Source organism: Muntiacus reevesi, chromosome 13, assembly GCF_963930625.1.
Source record: "Muntiacus reevesi chromosome 13, mMunRee1.1, whole genome shotgun sequence".
In the NCBI taxonomy this organism is placed as follows: Eukaryota; Metazoa; Chordata; class Mammalia; order Artiodactyla; family Cervidae; genus Muntiacus; species Muntiacus reevesi.
Genome location: NC_089261.1, coordinates 35906562 through 35926494, shown reverse-complemented (window position 1 = coordinate 35926494; position 19933 = coordinate 35906562). Strand labels below are relative to the sequence as shown.

The 19933-nt window shown below is 32.7% G+C and overlaps 1 protein-coding gene and 1 pseudogene across 3 annotated transcripts in view; one reads left to right on the top strand and one right to left on the bottom strand.

The window, feature by feature from the left end:
- Positions 1–19933, top strand: part of FSTL5 (follistatin like 5) — an 825152-nt gene that overhangs the window by 79411 nt on the left and 725808 nt on the right. For 2 of the 3 annotated variants that reach the window (XM_065904790.1, XM_065904789.1), the window contains exon 2: positions 11815–11845. In XM_065904790.1, coding sequence (XP_065760862.1) covers positions 11815–11845 — 31 coding nt within the window. Of the gene's footprint in view, positions 1–11811; positions 11846–19933 lie in introns of all 3 variants that reach the window. The other variant, XM_065904788.1, reaches the window with a different exon arrangement.
- LOC136146193 (small nucleolar RNA SNORA72) lies at positions 10809–10922 on the bottom strand (annotated as a pseudogene).

The window sequence follows — 19933 nt, the reverse complement described above, 5'->3', positions numbered from 1 at the left end:
GGGATCCAACTTGTGTCTCTTACATCTCCTGCATTGGCAGGTGGGTTCTTTCACCACTAATACCACCTGGGAATCCCTGTATAACTTAAATATATACAATTATTTTCATCAGTTATTCCTCAATAAAGTTGAAAAAAAATTGTAAACATAATGCCATAGGTGTCACTTTTTGCTGAAAATTAAGTTGATATTATAACAACCGCTACTACCTATCTGTCTAAGCATTAATGAAAATCGTATCAAATATTCTTCTACCAATTCTAGGGAGATCCCAGCTGGGCAGCTTGTTTTTTTATAATGGAAGTTTAACTCCTGATCCGGGCTCCAGTCTCGTGTAATCACATTTGCTTGAAAATAGTTTTGTACATGTCATGGTCATCACCCCTAGAGAACGTCATGAACCCACCGGTTGAGAACGCAAGTAGGAGAAGCTAGAGATGACTTTTGCTCAGTTCAAATGAGATGAAATATGTAAAGAACTTAAAAATTGCTTGCCACTTAGACTGATATGAGTGCTTTAATCTCTCCTCCTTCTTTTCCTCCTCCCCCTTCTCCTCCTCTCCGTATTCTTTCTCTTCCTCTTCTTCTGTATGTATTCCTCAAACCTCAACCTTCTTTCCATTGACACTTAGAACCAATCTCTCTGCCTAATGAGAGGGCAATGAATATGCTGATGCTTAGTCTCCAAGTTTCTGACTCCCTTGTGCTTATCTTCCCCATCAAGTTTCTTGGATGCCTGCACCCAGAGTATCTTATCTTAGTTTTGATTTACCTGCATCCTGACTATAAGTGTTTGCAGTTTCTTCATTGCAGAATACGATTTATTGACAATTATGTTCTCAATAATAAATGCCATTTATTGGCAGTCTTTGTAAGTTTTATTGCTATATAACTAAAAACACTATATTCCAGATCACTGGAAATTTAAAAAATCAAATCATTAGATTCCTATAACATTTACTGTTATGAGCCTTTTATAGACAATAAATTACTAATCCAAATCCAAATGTCTTCAATTTAAATCAACTTCACTAATTTCTAAGTCAAAATCATTAATTAGTGATTTATATTTCTGTTTATTCCAAGTCATTTAACTAATGATTTATGTTAGGAAAATCGTCATTATTGCTCACACTCCAAAAACACACTGTAAAAACTGTTGTAGTGTTATAATTGATGTGTTTATTTAATGTAATTCCTATGACTCTTTATCAGATAAGTTCAGCTATATTAAGAGGGCATAAATTTCCCTCTGAACATAAGGAAAATCTCCCTTGAATATATTTTTATACATTCCTCATGTTTAAAGAAATATAGAGTTAAGTTATGATTAATTATTCACAGTTCTTCCAAAAGAATTAAATAGTTTTCAATTCTGTGTCTTTACACAGTTTTATGATCTTTTTCCTGGAAAATTATTTTGCCATCCTTTAAGTCTCAGCTCAAGCAGCACTTTCACAAAGAACCCTCTCTTTGCATAGAAAACTGAACCCATCCTTTCTTTTTAACACATTATCTTGTAAATGTTTTATGATTGTTTTGTAATAAGAGTTACCATACTCTCCAAAGAGAATGTCAACTTTTGAGATCAGAATTTGATTGCTATCTGTAGTTAATCCCTATCGGAAAGCATGAGGCCGGTAATATAGATTCAAAATAAGTCTATATTTAAAGAATGAATAGCTTGGTATGTCAATACCTTATTAAAATGGAATGTAAAGAGATGAATACTTTTCAATCACTTCTCAAATTTATTTACACAAAAATAAGATAAATAGATAGTTCAGTTCAGTCACTCAGTCGTGTCCGACTCTTTGAGACCCCATGAACCGCAGCATGCCAGGCCTCCCTGTCCATCACCAACTCCCAGAATCCATCCAAACCCATGTCCACTGAGTCAATGATACCATCCAACCTTCTCATCCTCTATCATCCCTTTCTCCTCCTGCCCTCAATCTTACCCAGCATCAGGATCTTTTCCAATAAGTCAACTGTTGGCATCAGGTGGTCAAAGTATTGGAGTTTCAGCTTCAACATCAGTCCTTCCAATGAACACCCAGGACTGATCTCCCTTAGGATGGACTGGCTGGATCTCCTTGCAGTCCAAGGGACTCTCAAGAGTCTTCTCCAACACCACAGTTCAACAGCATCAATTCTTTGGTGCTCGGCTTTCTTTATAGTCCAACACTCACATCCATACATGACCACTGGAAAAACCATAGCCTTGACTAGACAGACCTTTGTAGGCAAAATCATGTCTCTGCTTTTTAATATGCTGTCTAGGTTGGTCATAACTTTCCTTCCAAGGAGTAAGCATCTTTTAATCTCATGGCTACAGTCACCATCTGTAGTGATTTTGGAGCCCAGAAAATAAAGTCAGCCACTGTTTCCACTGTTTCCCCATCTATTTCTCATGAAGTGATGGGACCGGATGCCATGATCTTAGTTTTCGGATGTTGAGCTGTAAGCCAACTTTTTCACTCTCCTCATTCACATTCATTAAGAGGCTCTTTAGTTCTTCTTCACTTTCTGCCATAAGGGTGGTGTCATCTGCATATCCGAGGTTATTGATATTTCTCCTGGCAATCTTGATTCCAGCTTGTGCTTCTTCCAGGCTAGCGTTTCTCATGATGTTCTCTGCATGTAGGTTAAATAATGCACCCAAAAACCATTTGAATATGTTTTATCAATTAAAAATTCAATTTCCACTAATTTCTTTTTAGAATAAAATAAATAATATGGATCTTTAAAATGTTTCCAAATTTGCTGTGGATATGATTCACAATGGGCTGTTGTCTACTGTATATAATTAATACTATCAAAATTAATTTTGGTTTGTTTTCTATTTCAAATGTATATCTTCAAAAAAAGTGACCTATGAACATATATTAATTTTTCCTCCATATCTTAATCAAGTCTAATGGTATAAAACAATGATACTCTAATAATTGTCTATAGACTTATCATTTTAGGTTAGATAATAGAGTATTTTCTTTCCTCTAGAATTTTCTTAATATTCTCAGATCTTTATTCATTGTAAACTGAATGGATAATCTTGTACTTTAATGTATAAAGGAAATTTCATATATATTCGTAGCATGTATAGTCTTTTTAGTGCATAAAAATTTCCTTTTGATTATTTTAACTGACTGCTGCACTTATGAGTCTTTGTGCTGTTTCCTATCTAAAACATCTCATTACCTAATTCCTAATTCCCACATGCTACTTTTCCTGCCCTGAATACTTGTAATTCACTTAGTTAAATACTTATCTTTGAATATCTAGTTTGCTTGTATCTTTTATAAGTCAATCAACCAAAGATGTCCTTTATGACACTTTGGGCAAATTGTTATGGATTATATTTGACATCTATATGTAGTGATTGTTTATTCATACCTTATATACTTAAATTGAGCACACACATACAAATAATCAAATAGAAAGTTTTTCTGATGTATATAATTACACAATGCAAGAATGTAATTCATTATATATTTATCACAATAATCATTGATTTCATTTTAAATATAAATACAAATAAATTTCCATCATGTTAATAAAATTTCTAAACTTATGGACTTCAGAATATGAAGTAACATTGAAACTATTCATTAATCCATTATGCATTAACTTCTCTTTATCTTTTCTTCATTAAAGTGTAGTATGAATCTATAATAAGAAGCAATGACAATTTTGACTTTGGAATTAATGTCACACCAACATATAAAGTCAAAAGAGAAGCACCTGTAGATTGACATTCTATAGCTTTTACAGATTGTATTTTGAATGTTTAAATAGAGCTAGATCCCCATCTTTGTCTACAAGAGATAAATATATATATATATATATATAATAGCAAATATTTTAATCAAATTTTGTGTATGTTAATCTATGCTAGACTGTTAATATATCTGATATTTCTTTTAAAAATTAAGAAAATTACTTTCACTTGATAAAGAGCTGAAACTTATTAGTTGCCCAACTCTATTTAATGTTCACCATCCCAACTCTACCCTACCACAGTCTGTAGTTTTGCAGTCCTACCATGCAGTCTTATAAATCCTTAACTTTATTTGTGCTATATCTACTACGGAAAATCCTCCCTTTCATTTCACTGTAGAGCTCAGCTATTTTTTATTAAAACCTCATCTTCTCTGTATATTCCTCAGCTCTCCACATTCACAAAGTGTCCATTCACCAGCCTAAGAGAGAATGCATTAGTCCCTTAACCATGCCCTCTAGATTTTATATATAGTTCCATTATTGAACGTCACATTTTATTTCACATGCTTTTTGGATTTTGCCTGGCCCTCCAATGGGATGTTAAATTCTAGAATTCAGGCACTGTATTAGCGATGGTGCCATTTGCAGATACTATTCTAGACACTGTGTATATTCCAGTTAAGTCATGAGTAACATAGATTCCAGTAAATGGAACACATCATGTGCAAACAAATCCTTTTATCATCATAGAAAGTGATAACTTCTGTGAGTAATGAACAAAAAGTTAAAAAATCAGATGTTTAGTAATGGAGGTACAGTTTTAGATACAATGCTCAGGAATTGAAGCTTGTTGAAGAGGCAATATTAAATAGAAACACGATGCAAATTCCAACAGGAATGATCTCAAATAAAAGATAGGAAGATTGTGATTAAACTTAGTAAGGCTGAAAATTCACCATCACAACTTATTAAAATTACACTGATAAACCTAAGATTTAGGAAACCAGATGCACTGCTCTATGATTGCTGGTATCTCTTATTTTCCAGACATTTTAAAATTAAATTGCCATCAAGAAAATATGTTTGAGGAAAAGTATGTACATATGTTTGTGCATGTGTATGTGTTGTGCATATGTGTGTACTGAAGGCCTTGGGGAGGGAGCTTGTGTGTTCATGGGTATGCATGCATCATAAGTACATAGCAGAGATTTGTTACAAAATTGCAGTGGGCTGACTCCACTGAAATGGTCTCCTATTCCCAGTCTCCTTGAATTTACAATCCATATTATTGAATAGCTCTAATGAATGTTTTTGAGAACATTTAATTTTTTATATTTTTACCACTTAGCACATCAAAATGTTAAATAAATATGTGTTGAACATCAGTACTCTACTGCAAATTATCAACTCACAAATTGTGTTGGTTGCATTTGTCTGGGAGGCAATTATTGTTTATATCAAAGAGAAGGCAAGAGTTCTGAGAAAGAATTTATATTAGCCAGGCTTCAACCATTAATAAATCTTTGTATATGTTTGCCATGAACATTTATATTGACATCTCTTGACTGTTTTCACAATTGGGATCTATTTGGCCGTGATTTTAAATTTGCATACATTTGTCTGAGCTTCTATAGCACTACTGTATATACACATAAAGTCCCCTTTTGTGAATGATGACATTAATTACTTCAAGAGTAAGTGTGGATCAGAGGAACTGGGAGCTAAATTACTTCACCTAGAACGCATCACTTTTGAACACTACAGACATTGTTTTACCTTTTGTTACTTTTTAATTTTGAGTTTAGTTGATTCATTATGAAGTTTATTCAATATATCAGTAAAACTCTTCTATACATTTGAATTTTCTTAAATTTCATGTCAGATTTTTTTTTCTTAGCACATGATCAACCTAAGCACAATTTGAGTGTGTACTTCATTACAAGCTATAGGCAAAGAAAAATAAATAAATAAAAATGCATTTGCTTCCTCCAAACTTTATTTTATTACTATTTGGGAGTGGGGTGTGCCCCCTGCAAGTGACATCTTAGTTCTCCAACCAAGGGTGGAAGCTGCACCCTCTCCAGTAGAAACATGGAGTCTTAACCTTCTTACCTTTAATAGGTGAAGTTTATCACCTCTCAATCTATGCCATCCATTCAACTTAAGAAGAAAACAATTTTCTAATATTATTATGTTAATGATATAGGTAGCATGGACTTACCATAGGCTTTCTTTTTTAAAAAATATTTATTTAATTAGATTGCACCAGTTCTTAGTTGTGGCATGCAGGCTCTAGTTCCCTGACAAGGGATTGAACCCTTGCATTAGGAGATCAGAGTCATAGACACTGGATCACCAGGGAAGCCCCACCATAAATTTTCATATAATAACCAAATGCGAACTGAGTCATGTGGGGCTGAGAAAAAACAAAAGCAAATTAGAAAACTTTTCTTTATCATTCTTGAAGTGATGAAAAGAGGAGATGCTTGTCTTTTACACTCTTGCTGAGTCCTACTTCTATCATGTGGTTATACACTGGTTATCATCATGTATATCCAATGAAAGATTTAGTACAGGATCTCAAACTCAGAGAGATAATTGGTATGCTTTCATAAGGAACCAATTCACTTCTACCTGCACTTGTCTCATTCTTATATACCTCTATGTGCAGAGAAGCCTGTGGGAGTCCTGATACTGATCAAAGGATGCATAAGTAATCTCATTAATCTAGTATCATACATATACAAATTTTAAAAAAGATTATCCATGGGTATAACCTATATAGTGTTCACAACTTTTCCTTAAAGTGTTTTAAGCTTTCTAATATGGAAGGTGAAGACCATTTATTGATAGTCCAATGATTATAACTCAATGCTTTTATGATGAACTTGATGTTTTCACCATGGTTTCTTCTCTTCCCAGAGGGCATGTGATTCACAACAAAAAGGGAGAAATTGGATAAATTGTGTTGGAAGATGTTGTGGTCAGATATATAGTTTTAGTGTTTGATCATAAGACATTATTTAGGGTATAAGCATCATCAGATAGTCATACCAAAATTCAAACACTAGAAAGGAAACATTCCTAATTATGCCTTCTAGATATATAGATATATCTTTTAGGTATCTAGATATATACCTATATAGATATATAGAAGATATGTAGACATATATCTTCCAGATGTCTTCTAGAGTTATAACATTCTGCTTATTATTGTGTGTTGATGTTATTCGGCTATACTTCAGTTTTACTAGATATTTTAGGACCACCATATCTCATTTGAAAAATTACAGCTTGAAAACTCGTTTCCAGCTTGAAAATTTTACACTGGCTTAGCTATGTTCCACTCATTATGTTGTATTTTGTTTAATATTGAAGAAATTGTATCTTTCAATCATGTATTAATTCTGAATCCTTACTTCCACCCAGATTGTCTTTTCTAATCTTTAACACACTGTCTGCAAGGGTCTATTTGCCCATTTCCACCACTGAGCTGAATTTCATGGAGTCTATTTATAAATGAAAGATAGCACTTTGGGTTTCTTCCAGGAAATGATGTGGAACAAAGTAATACATGAATCGTTTGCTATTATTTAGCTTTGATACATCGCCAAATATATATTTCTTATTTTAAAATAAGATCACATTGGCAGAAAATCTTTTGGAAGAATATTACAATTCAGTTATACCAAGAGAATGGCATTTCTGCTATTATGTATAAGACCTAAATTTTCATAATGTCAGAATGTTTCTCAAATGTATCATGAAGAAAGAATAACAAATATTTCTGACCTCTCATTGCATAATTAACTAGCTACAGTATTCTTCTCAACAGTTCCACATTTAAAAATTAGCATTTAAAATCTGAATTAATAGTTTGTGAAATAAAACTGTGAAAAATATGCATTGCCAAGTGAACAATGCGATATTTTCATCATAAAAAAAATTGGAACAGTTATTACCTTGAAAATGCTAAAGTATATATATGTATATATATATTTCTGCACACAGACACACACACACACACACACACATATATATATATATACACTGACAGAGTTCTAATACAAGTTTAAGAATAAATAATCTATAGGCTATCCTTTTAATCCTCCTACATTACAAGTCTGTTCCTATTATTCCTAGTTCAAATTAATTAGTAATTTATCTTCTATAAATTTAGACTTCTTACAAATTTCCCATTTGTAGACTATTTAAGGATATTTTACCGGCAATTTATCAGTATAATTATATAGAATTGTGCAAAATAGAGAATTGGTATTCATGGAAATAATAAATAAAATGCAATGTCAGTGAGTATTGAGCTTATCTGATTGCAGTTGAAACATCTTAAATCAGTATCACTGTATATTTTTGATGCCAAAAATCAGCTAGAACTTCAGAAACCAAAACTGTTTTACTCAACTAGTCTCATTAAAAAAAAGTGCATTTAAAATCTAATCTCTCTTCAAATTTCTGACAAACCATCCTCTTTCACCACTCAGTGGACTTTCCTTCAGCTACATAAAGAAAATAAATCATCATAAATTGAGGATGTTTGCTTTCTATACCAAACCTTCATACTTGCATCTATAACCATGTCTTCCTGTGCCCACTGGTTATATTAGAGGAACTAGTTGTCTTTCTAACTAAAATTTTCCCCCACTTATGTTTTCTATCACATCTACCCTCTTAGCAGCCTTGTAAAGTTAGTCTAATCATCTCTTCCTTTTGTTTTAATCTTCTGTTTCTACTCTTTACCTCCCATCATTTAAACATTGTCAATTCTCACTGATATAAATAATATATTATAAATATACAAAAATAAAACAAAAGACAAAAGAGCAAAAACAAACACAATGCCTCTATGGATTTCCCTTCATTCTTCAGCTACAGACATCCTGGACTTTTCTTTCCTTATTACATTTCTTCCATTCTACTTTTACCCCTTCATATACTTGTCAATCATCATCTCCTTCCTTGAATAACTTAAAATGTACTTCCAAGTCAAGAATGTGTTTCTTTTGAAGTCAATGTTTTCACCTATGTCAGTTCATCTGGTGGATATTGTCAAAATAGCTGCCTGATTTGACTTTATTTATTTCTTGAATTGTTTACAATATTCAGTTCTATATTATTCAACTCTTTTTTTAATTCAACTCTTATATATTCTCTGAATGATGACTTAATACATAGACTGGTGATTTATAAATATATACATCTTGCTGAAATATCTCCCCTGAATTCCAGACACTTTGACTATCATCCTACTTTGCATCATCAGAGTGATATTCAAAATAAAATCAGAGTTGAATATCAAACCCATAAAATTTCAGGGTTTTTGCTCTTAAGAAACAGCATTATTTTAAGTGTCTAAACAACTAGAAGGATGAAGAGATGAAGAAGATGAGAAAGATGATCAAAGACATAAGGGAAGATCAAAAGTTTAATTTTAGACATGATAAGTGGGCTGTTATTAGATATTCATGTAGAGATGTCAAAAATAAAGCTGAATATTTGAATCTGAAATTCAATGCTAAGGATTAGCTAGAGATACAAATTTGAGAGTCTTCAGGAAAAATATGGCACTTAAAACCAGAAGACTAGGTAAGGTGAGGAAAGGAATAAGATATACAGAAGAAAGATAAGGATTCAATATCTAGGAAATTAGTAGTTAAAAACTGAGGGGACATGAAAGAATCAGTAAACAGACAGAAAAGGAGCAGCCGGACAAGAGAAAAATGCAGACCGGGACAGCAGGAGAAGGCAAGCCAAAAAGGATAAAAGTGCTTCTGACTTGTCCATCTTCCTTATGTTAGAGATACCGCCATTCTTCTAGTGGCTCAGACCCTTGAGACCATCCTCATCAGTTCTGTGTCTCACATCAACACTTATTCTATCCACAACCCTTTTTAGTTTTAACTAGTTTTGCAACTCCACTGGTACCACACCATTCTGAGCCATCACCTCCCCTCAGGATTCCTGCAATACCCTCTCTATTGGTCCCTCTAATTTTGTCCTATCCTTGTTCAAACTATTCTCTGTAGGCAAAATGAGTCTGTTTAAATGTAATTCACATGGTGTTATTCCTCTGAGAAGAAAATCTCAATGTGTTTTTCAGCTCTCTCAGTACAAAAACAAAAGCACTAACCAATGCCCTCAGTGCTAGTCTGTCTACAACTCTTATTTTCTTGACTGAACTTTGTATTAAATTCTTCTTATTCAGCCTGTCCAGTTACACATGTTTCCCTGGTATCTTTGACAGTGTCAAGACCTGCTGTATCACAGGGAGTTTGCAATTGTTTTTCTCTCTCAAAACATGTTTTCCCCAGATATATGCTTGGATCATCCTCTCATTCCCCTCAAAATTTTATTCAAAATTATTTATCATTGTAGACCTCTATGAAATTGTAGTCAATCCAAACTACACCTTGTATGGTATATCTTTTGCTAATAGAACTTATTGCCATCTATGTAATACTCATGGTTCAGGAGGACATATTTTGGTTTGTTTTGTTCATCATTTATCACTTAGAGCAGTGTCTGGCACATAAAAATGATCAATACACATTTGCTAAAAGAATAAGTGATGAAATGAATGAAAAAGTGTCAAAATAGAAGGAGAGAAACAGATTTCTTTTTCATTAGTAACCATTCGGAAAATTTACATCAACTTGTCCTATAGTTATGAAATAAAAATGTACTTTTAAAGTATGTATTATTTATTTATAAGTATATATAATTTGTATTAGAATTTTAGTTTAAATGAGCAACATATACTCTAAGTTAAAAGTACATCATAATTAAAAAATAATTAACAGTACAGTTCAGAATTTAAACACAAAGTCTGGATGGGCTAAGATAAGAGATTTAGAATACAAAACATTAGAATCATACATTTGGTTAGCATGTTTCAATGAATATACATCAAGAATGCATTTTTTAAAAATTTTACAATTCATTTACACACTAGCAATGGTTATCTTCAAATGTTATCACACTAGCTGTGCTACCATTTCTCAAGGTTGATCAGATACCTAGAGTCACAGACACTTCCCACACAAAATTCATCATATGAATCAGACCTGGCTTATCATCAGCATTTATAAAACCAGACCTAGATAAAGAACTAGGTCTGGGGACACAAGTGTGATCTTAATATAGGGAATGTTTAGCCTGTCAATATGCATTTTTATTCTCAATCTGACTCTGGGATGAATATTTACAGCAAAATAACTTTTCATATTTCTACTATGTTTATAAATGCTATCAAAATTTGTTGACATTCATATATTTCTGCATATCTGTGTGTGACTTTTAGTTAGAAACATATTTCAAAATTATTTTTATTTTGAGAACCTGAAAGCTTTAAGCAGAGTGAACTGTGGTTGAGTATTAATCGAGAAGTTATAGAGTTCACAATTTCTACTTAAAAACTCGAAAGCAAACAAATTCTGGGGTTGCCTGGTAACTATAAGGAGTATGTCAAATTGAAAGGCTGGTCTGACTGAAGCAGCTTTGAATAAATAATAGAACTGTTGTCAACTTTAGCCTCAGAGAAGCAAGATAGGGAACAATTTTAAGCTAAACTGAAGGAAAGACATTTGAAATATCTTTTGGGTGTGTGTGTGTGTGTGTGTGTGTGTGTGTGTGTGTGTGTGTGTGTGTGTGTGTGTGTTTTAGTGAGTTCTCCACTGCTTGCCATTAAACTTTTTCCTCACCAAAAACATAGAATTAACATGAAGACACTAAAAACAAATTCTGAAGATATGATTTATTATCTGTTGGGATTAAATAAAATGGACCAGACATTTTAGAGACACAACAATGTATTTATTATTCATTAAGTATTTATTTATAAAGTCATTTGTGCAATGTATTGGTTTCTTAGAAACATTTATGTACACTAAGAATGATTACTGCTCTGATAAGAGATTTGACATGTGTTTTTAAAGTGAGAATTGTGTTACAATGACTCCTGGGTATATGTACAGTAAAATATTTTGATAAGACTTTAGTTAAAGTGAAACTTTATATCACACTGTTGATAAAATGCTTACAAACTTTGAACTATTTTTGTTTTATTTCCAGCAGGAAAAAAGTCAAGAACGTTCAAGAATCAAAGGTAAGTCATGATAATATTAAGATCATAGTTTTATACAATTGAGTAAGTATAAAAGAAAAAAATTGATGTTACCTTGAAAACATAATTGAAATGAGAAAAACAATAAAACTTCAAAATTTTCAACGTGATTTTAAAGTCATTGTGAATGCTTTGGGAACTCTCCAAGGCAATTGAAGTTTGTCAAGGTTTCCTTTCTTCATACAGTGTTTTTGGAAAATTCAACACAGCTTTCTGTTCATTGCCTGAGATGTTTTCATTTAATTCCTCCACCAACCATTGTCCATAAGAGTAGGTATTCTGTCACATCTATAATTTAGGAGATGACCCTTTTAAAACTATGCTTTGTGGAGAACCAAATATTTAGTCACTGCCATCTCACTTTATCTTCTCTGAAAGAGCAAGAAAATATATATTTATATATTAGAAGTTGGTGATAACTTTTTGTATGGTGTAGTCTATCTTAGTCTGACATAGGAAGTTTCTTTACCCCATAAAGAGAATCTTATTTGAAATGTATTGAGATAATATTATTCTAAGTACCGTGTAATTGTCATCAAAAAGTTTCCATTACTGTGTGCTTCTACTGATTGTAATGATAGAAATTTCACAGATTTTTCCAGGTTTAATCCTTCTTGCTTGTCCATTCTTATTTTATGTTGTGGTCATCCTTGACCACTTATTCCTTCCCCAAAGTGTAGTAGTCCCAAATCTGATAATGGAGCAAAACACAAGTGCTCTGTGTTTATTTATTTATTTACTTTATTGAAGTATAGTTAATTTACAATATTGTGCTAATCACTGCTGCACAGTGATTTCATATATATGTGTGTGTGTGTACATTCTTTTTCATTTTTTTCCATATATCACAGTTTATCACAGGATATTGAATATGGTTCCCTGTGGCACACTGTAGGACCCTGTTGTTTATCTATTTTGTTTACAGTTTGGGATAGTCAGCTAATCCCAAACTCCTAATTTATCCCTCCACCCACCCATCTTTGTCTTGGTAGCCACAAGTCTGTTTCGGTTTTGTAGATATATTTTGTGTCATATTTTAGATTCCACATATAAGTGATATCCTATGGTATTTGTCTTTCTCTATCTTACTTCACCTAGCATGATAATCTCTAGGTCCATCCATGTTTTGGCAAATAATGACTTAACTTTATTTCATTCATTTTATGGCTGAGTATATATATTTGTTATATATATTCTTGATCCACTCATCTGTCTACGTACATTTAGGTTGTTTCCGTATCTTGGCAATTGCAAATAGTGCTATTAACATAGGGGTGCATGTATCACTGAATTATGATGCTCCATGCCCAGCAGTAGGATTGCTGGATCATAGAGCAACTTTATTTGTATTTTTTTGACCTCCATAGTGTTTTCCACAGTGACTGCACCAGCTTACATTCCCACCAACCATATAGGAAGTTTCTCTTTCCTCCACACCCTGGAAACATTTGTTATTTGTAGACTTTTTAATGTTTGTTCTTCGGATTGGTGTAAGGTCACTGTAGCTTTAATTTGTGTTTCTTTAATTATTAGCAGTTTTGTGCAACTTTTCATGTGCCTGTTGACAACTGTCATGCTTTATTCCATCCTTTTTGCACAGGAAAGTATTTTTTTAGAGCTTTTGGAGTTTTACGAAAATAACTTAAAAAAATATAACTGTGGAGAAGTTACAAAGATTACATGTGTTCCTGAAATGATAAAAGGATAGTTACATTTTTGAGGGTGGCTAGATTGATGTTACCAATTTTGCTTACTTAAGTCCAAATATAATCTCCTCTGCTCATTTTCTCACAACTAATTTTCATAATGTTTTTCTTGTTTGGTCATCTGTGTGCTTATATTATAGAAAAATATGAAAAGACATACTTTTAAAATGTTTGCTATGTTTATTTTGTTCAAATGAATTAGGTAAGACAACCCTTCCAGGGATTCCCAAACTGTGTTCTTTTTCAGCAAACTTAACTATGTCTTGTTTTTTTATACATGAATTCATTATATTTATTTATCCTCAAAATACTCATATTAACTCAAAGTTTTGCACTTTGTGTTGCAAAAGGAAATTTCTATTCCAAGAGGTGCTATGTGATGTTCATTTGAGTGATGCATGCATTTTAAGCATATTGACTGCACATCTTTTCTTATAAAGGGGTCTAGTGTTTCAGATTAACCTTAAATCATATTTATAATTCCATTATAGTTAAAATAAATTCAGTATAGTTTTCCTTTTGATGCTTTATTGCCTTGGAGTACATAAATTAAATCATCTGAAGTAGAAGAAATTATGCTTTTTCAACTATTTTCTGGGAACATGTTTTCTTCTACAATGTAATAAAAATTTCAAGATGATGCTTGTCACTTCTGTCATTGTTATTGGCTGACACATGGCTCAGAATCTTCACATAATGTCTGTTAGACTATCAAATTGTAAGTAAAATAAATCAGAGATATATGGTTACATCAAGACTTGCTGTCTAGCTCTACTTAGAGGAACTCTACATTTTTTCTTGAAGAGTTATGGGAATCACCTTACCATATTATCTTACTGGAACTTATGAATGGTCATTTAAAATATTTTAAAATCAATATTAAGAAGAAAAATATTGAGTCACAAAAGCAATGTCTTACCCATTATTAGATAACAGAATTCTGAAAATCAAATATTGTACCTTTCTTGGTCACTAATACTTGAAATGAGGACTATGGCCTCATATGATCTTAGTGAACACTTCTCAACTAGTAATTCTCTGGACTTCCTGACTAATCTTATTTGCTGGAATGTGTTTATTACATTGCCAATAATGTATGCAGTCTTTAATCTTTTAATTCCTTGCATTTGGTGCCTATTAATACTTGAAACACCAGTCCCAACCTGATATCAGTGACCTGAAATTACATTAATTCACATAGCTATGAAAATCCAATGAAAAGAAATTCCTATTTCTTCTGTGTATACATATATTGAAATGTTTGGAAACTTACAATTCTATCTTTAATTGATTATTTGACATTCACATGCTCTTATTCTAATATTATTTTGGAAAGTCATATTAATCTATATTTTCAAACTCTAGAATTATATTTCAATGAAATTCAGCTGACAAGATGTGTCTTTGTTCAATAGTGAGTACGGATTCTCAATTTTCCTCTGTATATAGTCTATTGTTAAATGAGACAAAGACTAATCTATTGAGTACACAATTTTGAGGTTTCCAGTTGTTTAAGGGTTCCTTCCTTACAGCTATATTAAAGAATATAGCAGGGAAATAAAGAGTCCCACGGGTTTGAAAGAATGATCAAAACTTTTCAGGAAATGATTTTTCACATTGTTCTTCAGTGACTTAAAAGCTGAGTTAAAATACAGCACATTATGCGTTAAAACCCAATGAGAATTTTGTAAATATGATCCAGAAGTAATATTTTCTATAAAGATCACAACAAATCAATCTGCCAGTATTTCTCAGGGGAGTATTTTAATAGTTGAGGAAATTTTAAATCAACCATGCTTTACAAACAGCTTAGAAACTCTGTCAACTTCACAGAGTTTTTACCTTTCCAAAATGGTGTGAAGTTTTACTGCCGTCAGAAGGACATAATCTCTGTGGACAGTTGTGTGTGGTTATGCTGTGGCATGCTCCTCAGTACTGGCTTCACTCTCTTCTGTCAATAAAAGAATGTTTGTCCATTCCCCAATGTGATCCAATTGTATTTATCATAGATGTTCCCTCCTCTCTTCTTATGTGAATATTCTTGGCTCTTCCCATTCAGAAGTGTTAAAAATAAAGCATGTTCTCTTTTCATGGCTAGTTATATTTTGTTGAGACTAAACATTTGGGGGCAATGAGGACTAAATTAAATTACCTAATAATCACTTATAGGCTATAGTATTAATATCTCTCTTTTGTTGTGTCTAACAGATGTCAGACATTGTGCTGAGCTTTTTACATATATTATCTTATTTTAATCCTCAAACACATTATTTGTAATTATTAGCATCCAAATATGTCTGCATTTTGAGAATCACATTTAAAGTAATTCAGATCAATATTATCATTCTTATTCTATTAAAAGGGATCATAGTTTGTTTAGCCAATCTCCAATTGCACAGTAGGTAAATTTAGCATGCTGTTATTCTCATTTTTTTTCATGTTCATAAATTTGATATCTATGGATTTTTCTATTCATATATTATTTTCTTTAATGTCATGGTGCATATATTTTTCCCACTGCTAATTTATATAAAAACTGCTCAGTACTTTGTAAGTTTAAGAAAAAAATAGAAAATGGCAAATGTAGCAGTGCTATTTTAAGGGACATATGTAAGAATTATGCCAACTTGCTCACTAAATACTAGTGGCTTAAACCCTCCAGAGGTAATTCCTCTTCTATGGTAAATATCACCATAACATAACATGTGACATAAAAAATCTTTTACATGTCTGAAACGCTAAGGCTTATACTTCTATAAGAACATTGAACAATGTCATTGTACTATTAAAAGACATATCCTGCAAAAGTCTATGATTCTAAATAGGTTCTGTATGGCAAATATTATGTCATATACATTTGTGTATATCAAAAATGTAAGCTGCACAATTCCTCCTCCTATGGTACATACCTTCTTCACTATTGAGCAATAACAGAAAACATTATGTCTAGACCATACTTGATTTGATTAAAAGAGTGTATTTGGGGCAATAAATGCCATTAAAGAATGATGCCACATAAATGCACATACAAACTATTGTCTACTTATTTTTAAACACTCATGAGTTCAAATTCTCCTTTATTTCCCACATCACAAAATTAGCAACTGGAAACACTAAAAATTATCTAATATATAATCTGAAGTAGACAGGAATATATTTCTCAATGAGCCTAAGGAGCACTGTTATGAATTTGAAATTCTAAATTCTTAATTTACATTTCCTTAATATCCAAATATCCTTCATTAGAATAATCTCACAGAGTTCCTGAGATCAGCTAACTTCTTTAAGTTCAGGTAGCTTGTCAGGAACAATGAGTATGGACAGATTGATCTTCAAATCTTTATTCATAAAGGCCATTGAATATATTACATTAACAAATGAAAATATCATGTAAAATTGTAAGGTGATAATTTATATACATGAGCCCTTTATGAGATCCTTTTGTCTAATTGTTGCATTTCTTTATGTTCAGGAAACAAAATGTAGCCAGCACAATTAGTAATACCTGAAACGGATATTCTTACCATTACCTGAAGTTCAGAGTCACTATATTTCTAATGGATTACAATATGATACATACTGAACACTAGGCTCTTTGATATTCAATTTAGAAAGATGTCGCTGAGAGAAATAATGATTTGTAGCTATTTATGAAAACTGTGGGGTTTGCCAATCATAATCAATAGTTACAATCCTTAGAAAATCCAAGTACCAAAAGACAGGAAAACTCACCTCTAAAATTGTCAACAGAAAGATGGATAGATTTATTTATTTCTTTGTTTTTGGCAAATGACAATGCTGTATAAATGCCAGACAGGTGTTCCTCTGACAATAATTCTTAAAAAAAAGTAAATGTTGTAAAAGAATGTGAAGAAATACAGTTCTTTTACACAATCCACTCCAGCATTCTTGCCTGGAGAATTCCATGGATGTTGGGGTCCTTTAATGGACTGGAACCTGGTGGTACGGAGTTGACGATAAGAAAGTAAAAGAGAGAAAGAGGCTGATATTCCCTGGTTTACACAGAGGACCAATAAAGCCCTTGACACAGGACTTGCATTGCTCACAAAGGCACCAGGCGCCCTCTCAAGGGGGTCTTAGAAGCCCGGGCAGGAAAGTGAGCACGACGGGTCTCCACACTCCAGAGAATCAGCCAGAAAGAGAGAGAGAGAGAGAGAGAGAGAGAGAAACAAAAAAGACCTGGGGACCTAAGCTCTGATGGAGCAAAGGTGCTTTCATGATTTTCCTATGAGTATATATAGGCTGTGGTACAAGAAACTTCTTTCGGGAATGATAGAGATCAGAAAACCAAACGTACAGCAACCGTTACCAAGGGAACAAGGGGTGATATTAGTCACAAGGTCAGGAGACAATCCGTATTTGAAGAAAGGGGAGCAAGACTAAGCAGCTTTGTCCTAAAGAGAATGTTTACTAAAGGAGACCCAAGCCTGCCTCACACAATGGCCTCAGGCCCTGGGAGCAGCGTGCTGTTCCGCTTGAAGAGGGACAAAGGACTCATGAGAGACAGCACGTAGGAACCCTCCCATCAGACATTCCCTGACACATGGACAAAGAAGCCTGGCAAGCTACAGTCCATAGAGTTGCAAAGAGTCAAACGCAACTGAGTGACTGTCACACTCACTATGCTATCGCTATTGCATTATATCAGATCAATTTTATTTGTAATGTATTTGTTTTCTTAAATGCACTTTTGAAATTAATTGGAGGCAAAGTGTATCCTCATGAGTAATTATTGGTTATCTTGCAGCAATATATCAATGTCATATATGCAGAACTTAATAGTATATGATTGATTAGCAACTCTTTAGTAATATAAGCACTTCAAATATTTTAGTTCACTTCATTTTACATATAACTTAACAATACAAATACAAATTGATTGCTGAATAATGAATCAATAAAATGCAATTTCTAATTATAGTGAACACATTGGGATAATTTCTGATTTCATTAGCTGAAATTTGCTCTATAGAAATAGATCTTTCACTATTAAAAACAGTGATCACATCTCTATGTGGGTGATATTTTGTGAGTTTTCACGTTAAAGTGAGTGAGTTTGGAAACAAAAATGATAATACAAAGATGCAAATTCTGGACGTTATTATAAACATAAAATAGTAATTGGTATTTTGACAAACTTTCAAACATATAACAAGTTCTAATGTGTAACTCTATAGAAGAAAAATGAATTACTGGAAATATACTCCCTACAAGTAATACAAATGATGCCTCAAACCATCCTCTTACATAACTTTTTAGTGGTAAAGATTTCAATGTAAGTAGTGACTTTTCCCTCAGAATGAATATTCATCCTGCATTCTTAAACAAAATATTCATTTAAACAACTTGGTCCAATTTTAGATGATCTCTTTTTAAACTTAAAGATGTAATTTATTTTTTAATTGTTGGTACATCTTTCACTTCTCATAATTACAATTTGTTGTAGGTCTCATGGTGAGAATAATTAAGACTTACCATCTTTGCAACTTTCAATATATGATAGTGTTATTAACTTTAGTCAGTATGCTACATATTAGATTCCAAGGATTTATTCATCATATAGCTCAAAGTTTAGATTTAGATTACTTCCATATCTTGGCTATTATGAATAACGCTGCAATAAACGTAAGAGTACATATGCTTTTAATATCTTATTTTCATTTCTTTTGAGTAATGCCCAGAAGTAGAATTGCTGGATCATATTGTAATTCCATTTTTAATTTTTTGAGGTACCTTTTCCATAATGGCTGAACCAATCTGCATTCTCACCAATAGTGCACAAGTGCTCCCTGTACTTCAACCAATTTTAGATGATCCTGATGCATGTTCTCCTGTCACAACAGCAGGAAGACAAACATCCGTCTTTACCTATTGATGCTGTTCTCATCAACCAAGAGAAGCTTCAAAATGTATCTGATTGTGTTTCTCATTTACGCCAAAAATCACTCAGTTTATATTACGCCAAACACATTACCTTTCCCCCTCCATTTTGCATACATTCTCTAGTTTTCTGAAGGATATTCATAAATCATCTCATTCAATGGGTCATTTATTTTGGTTTCAGGATGATTAATTTTGAGGGCATTTTGTCCACCAGGAAGCAATGCTATCTAAAAGAAATCAAGGTGTAATAGGTCTGATGATTGGAAAACATCCCACAATAACTATTTACTATAAATAATGATGCAGTACTTCATAGGGCATCAAATTAATATTATTTAGGCTTTTCTTTGCATAATTTTTAGATTATTACTATTCCCTGCAAAGTAACATCCTAGCACTGATCTTCCCTTCAATCACCAATACAAAATATCCTTATTTTATACTTTTAGCAAAACAGAAA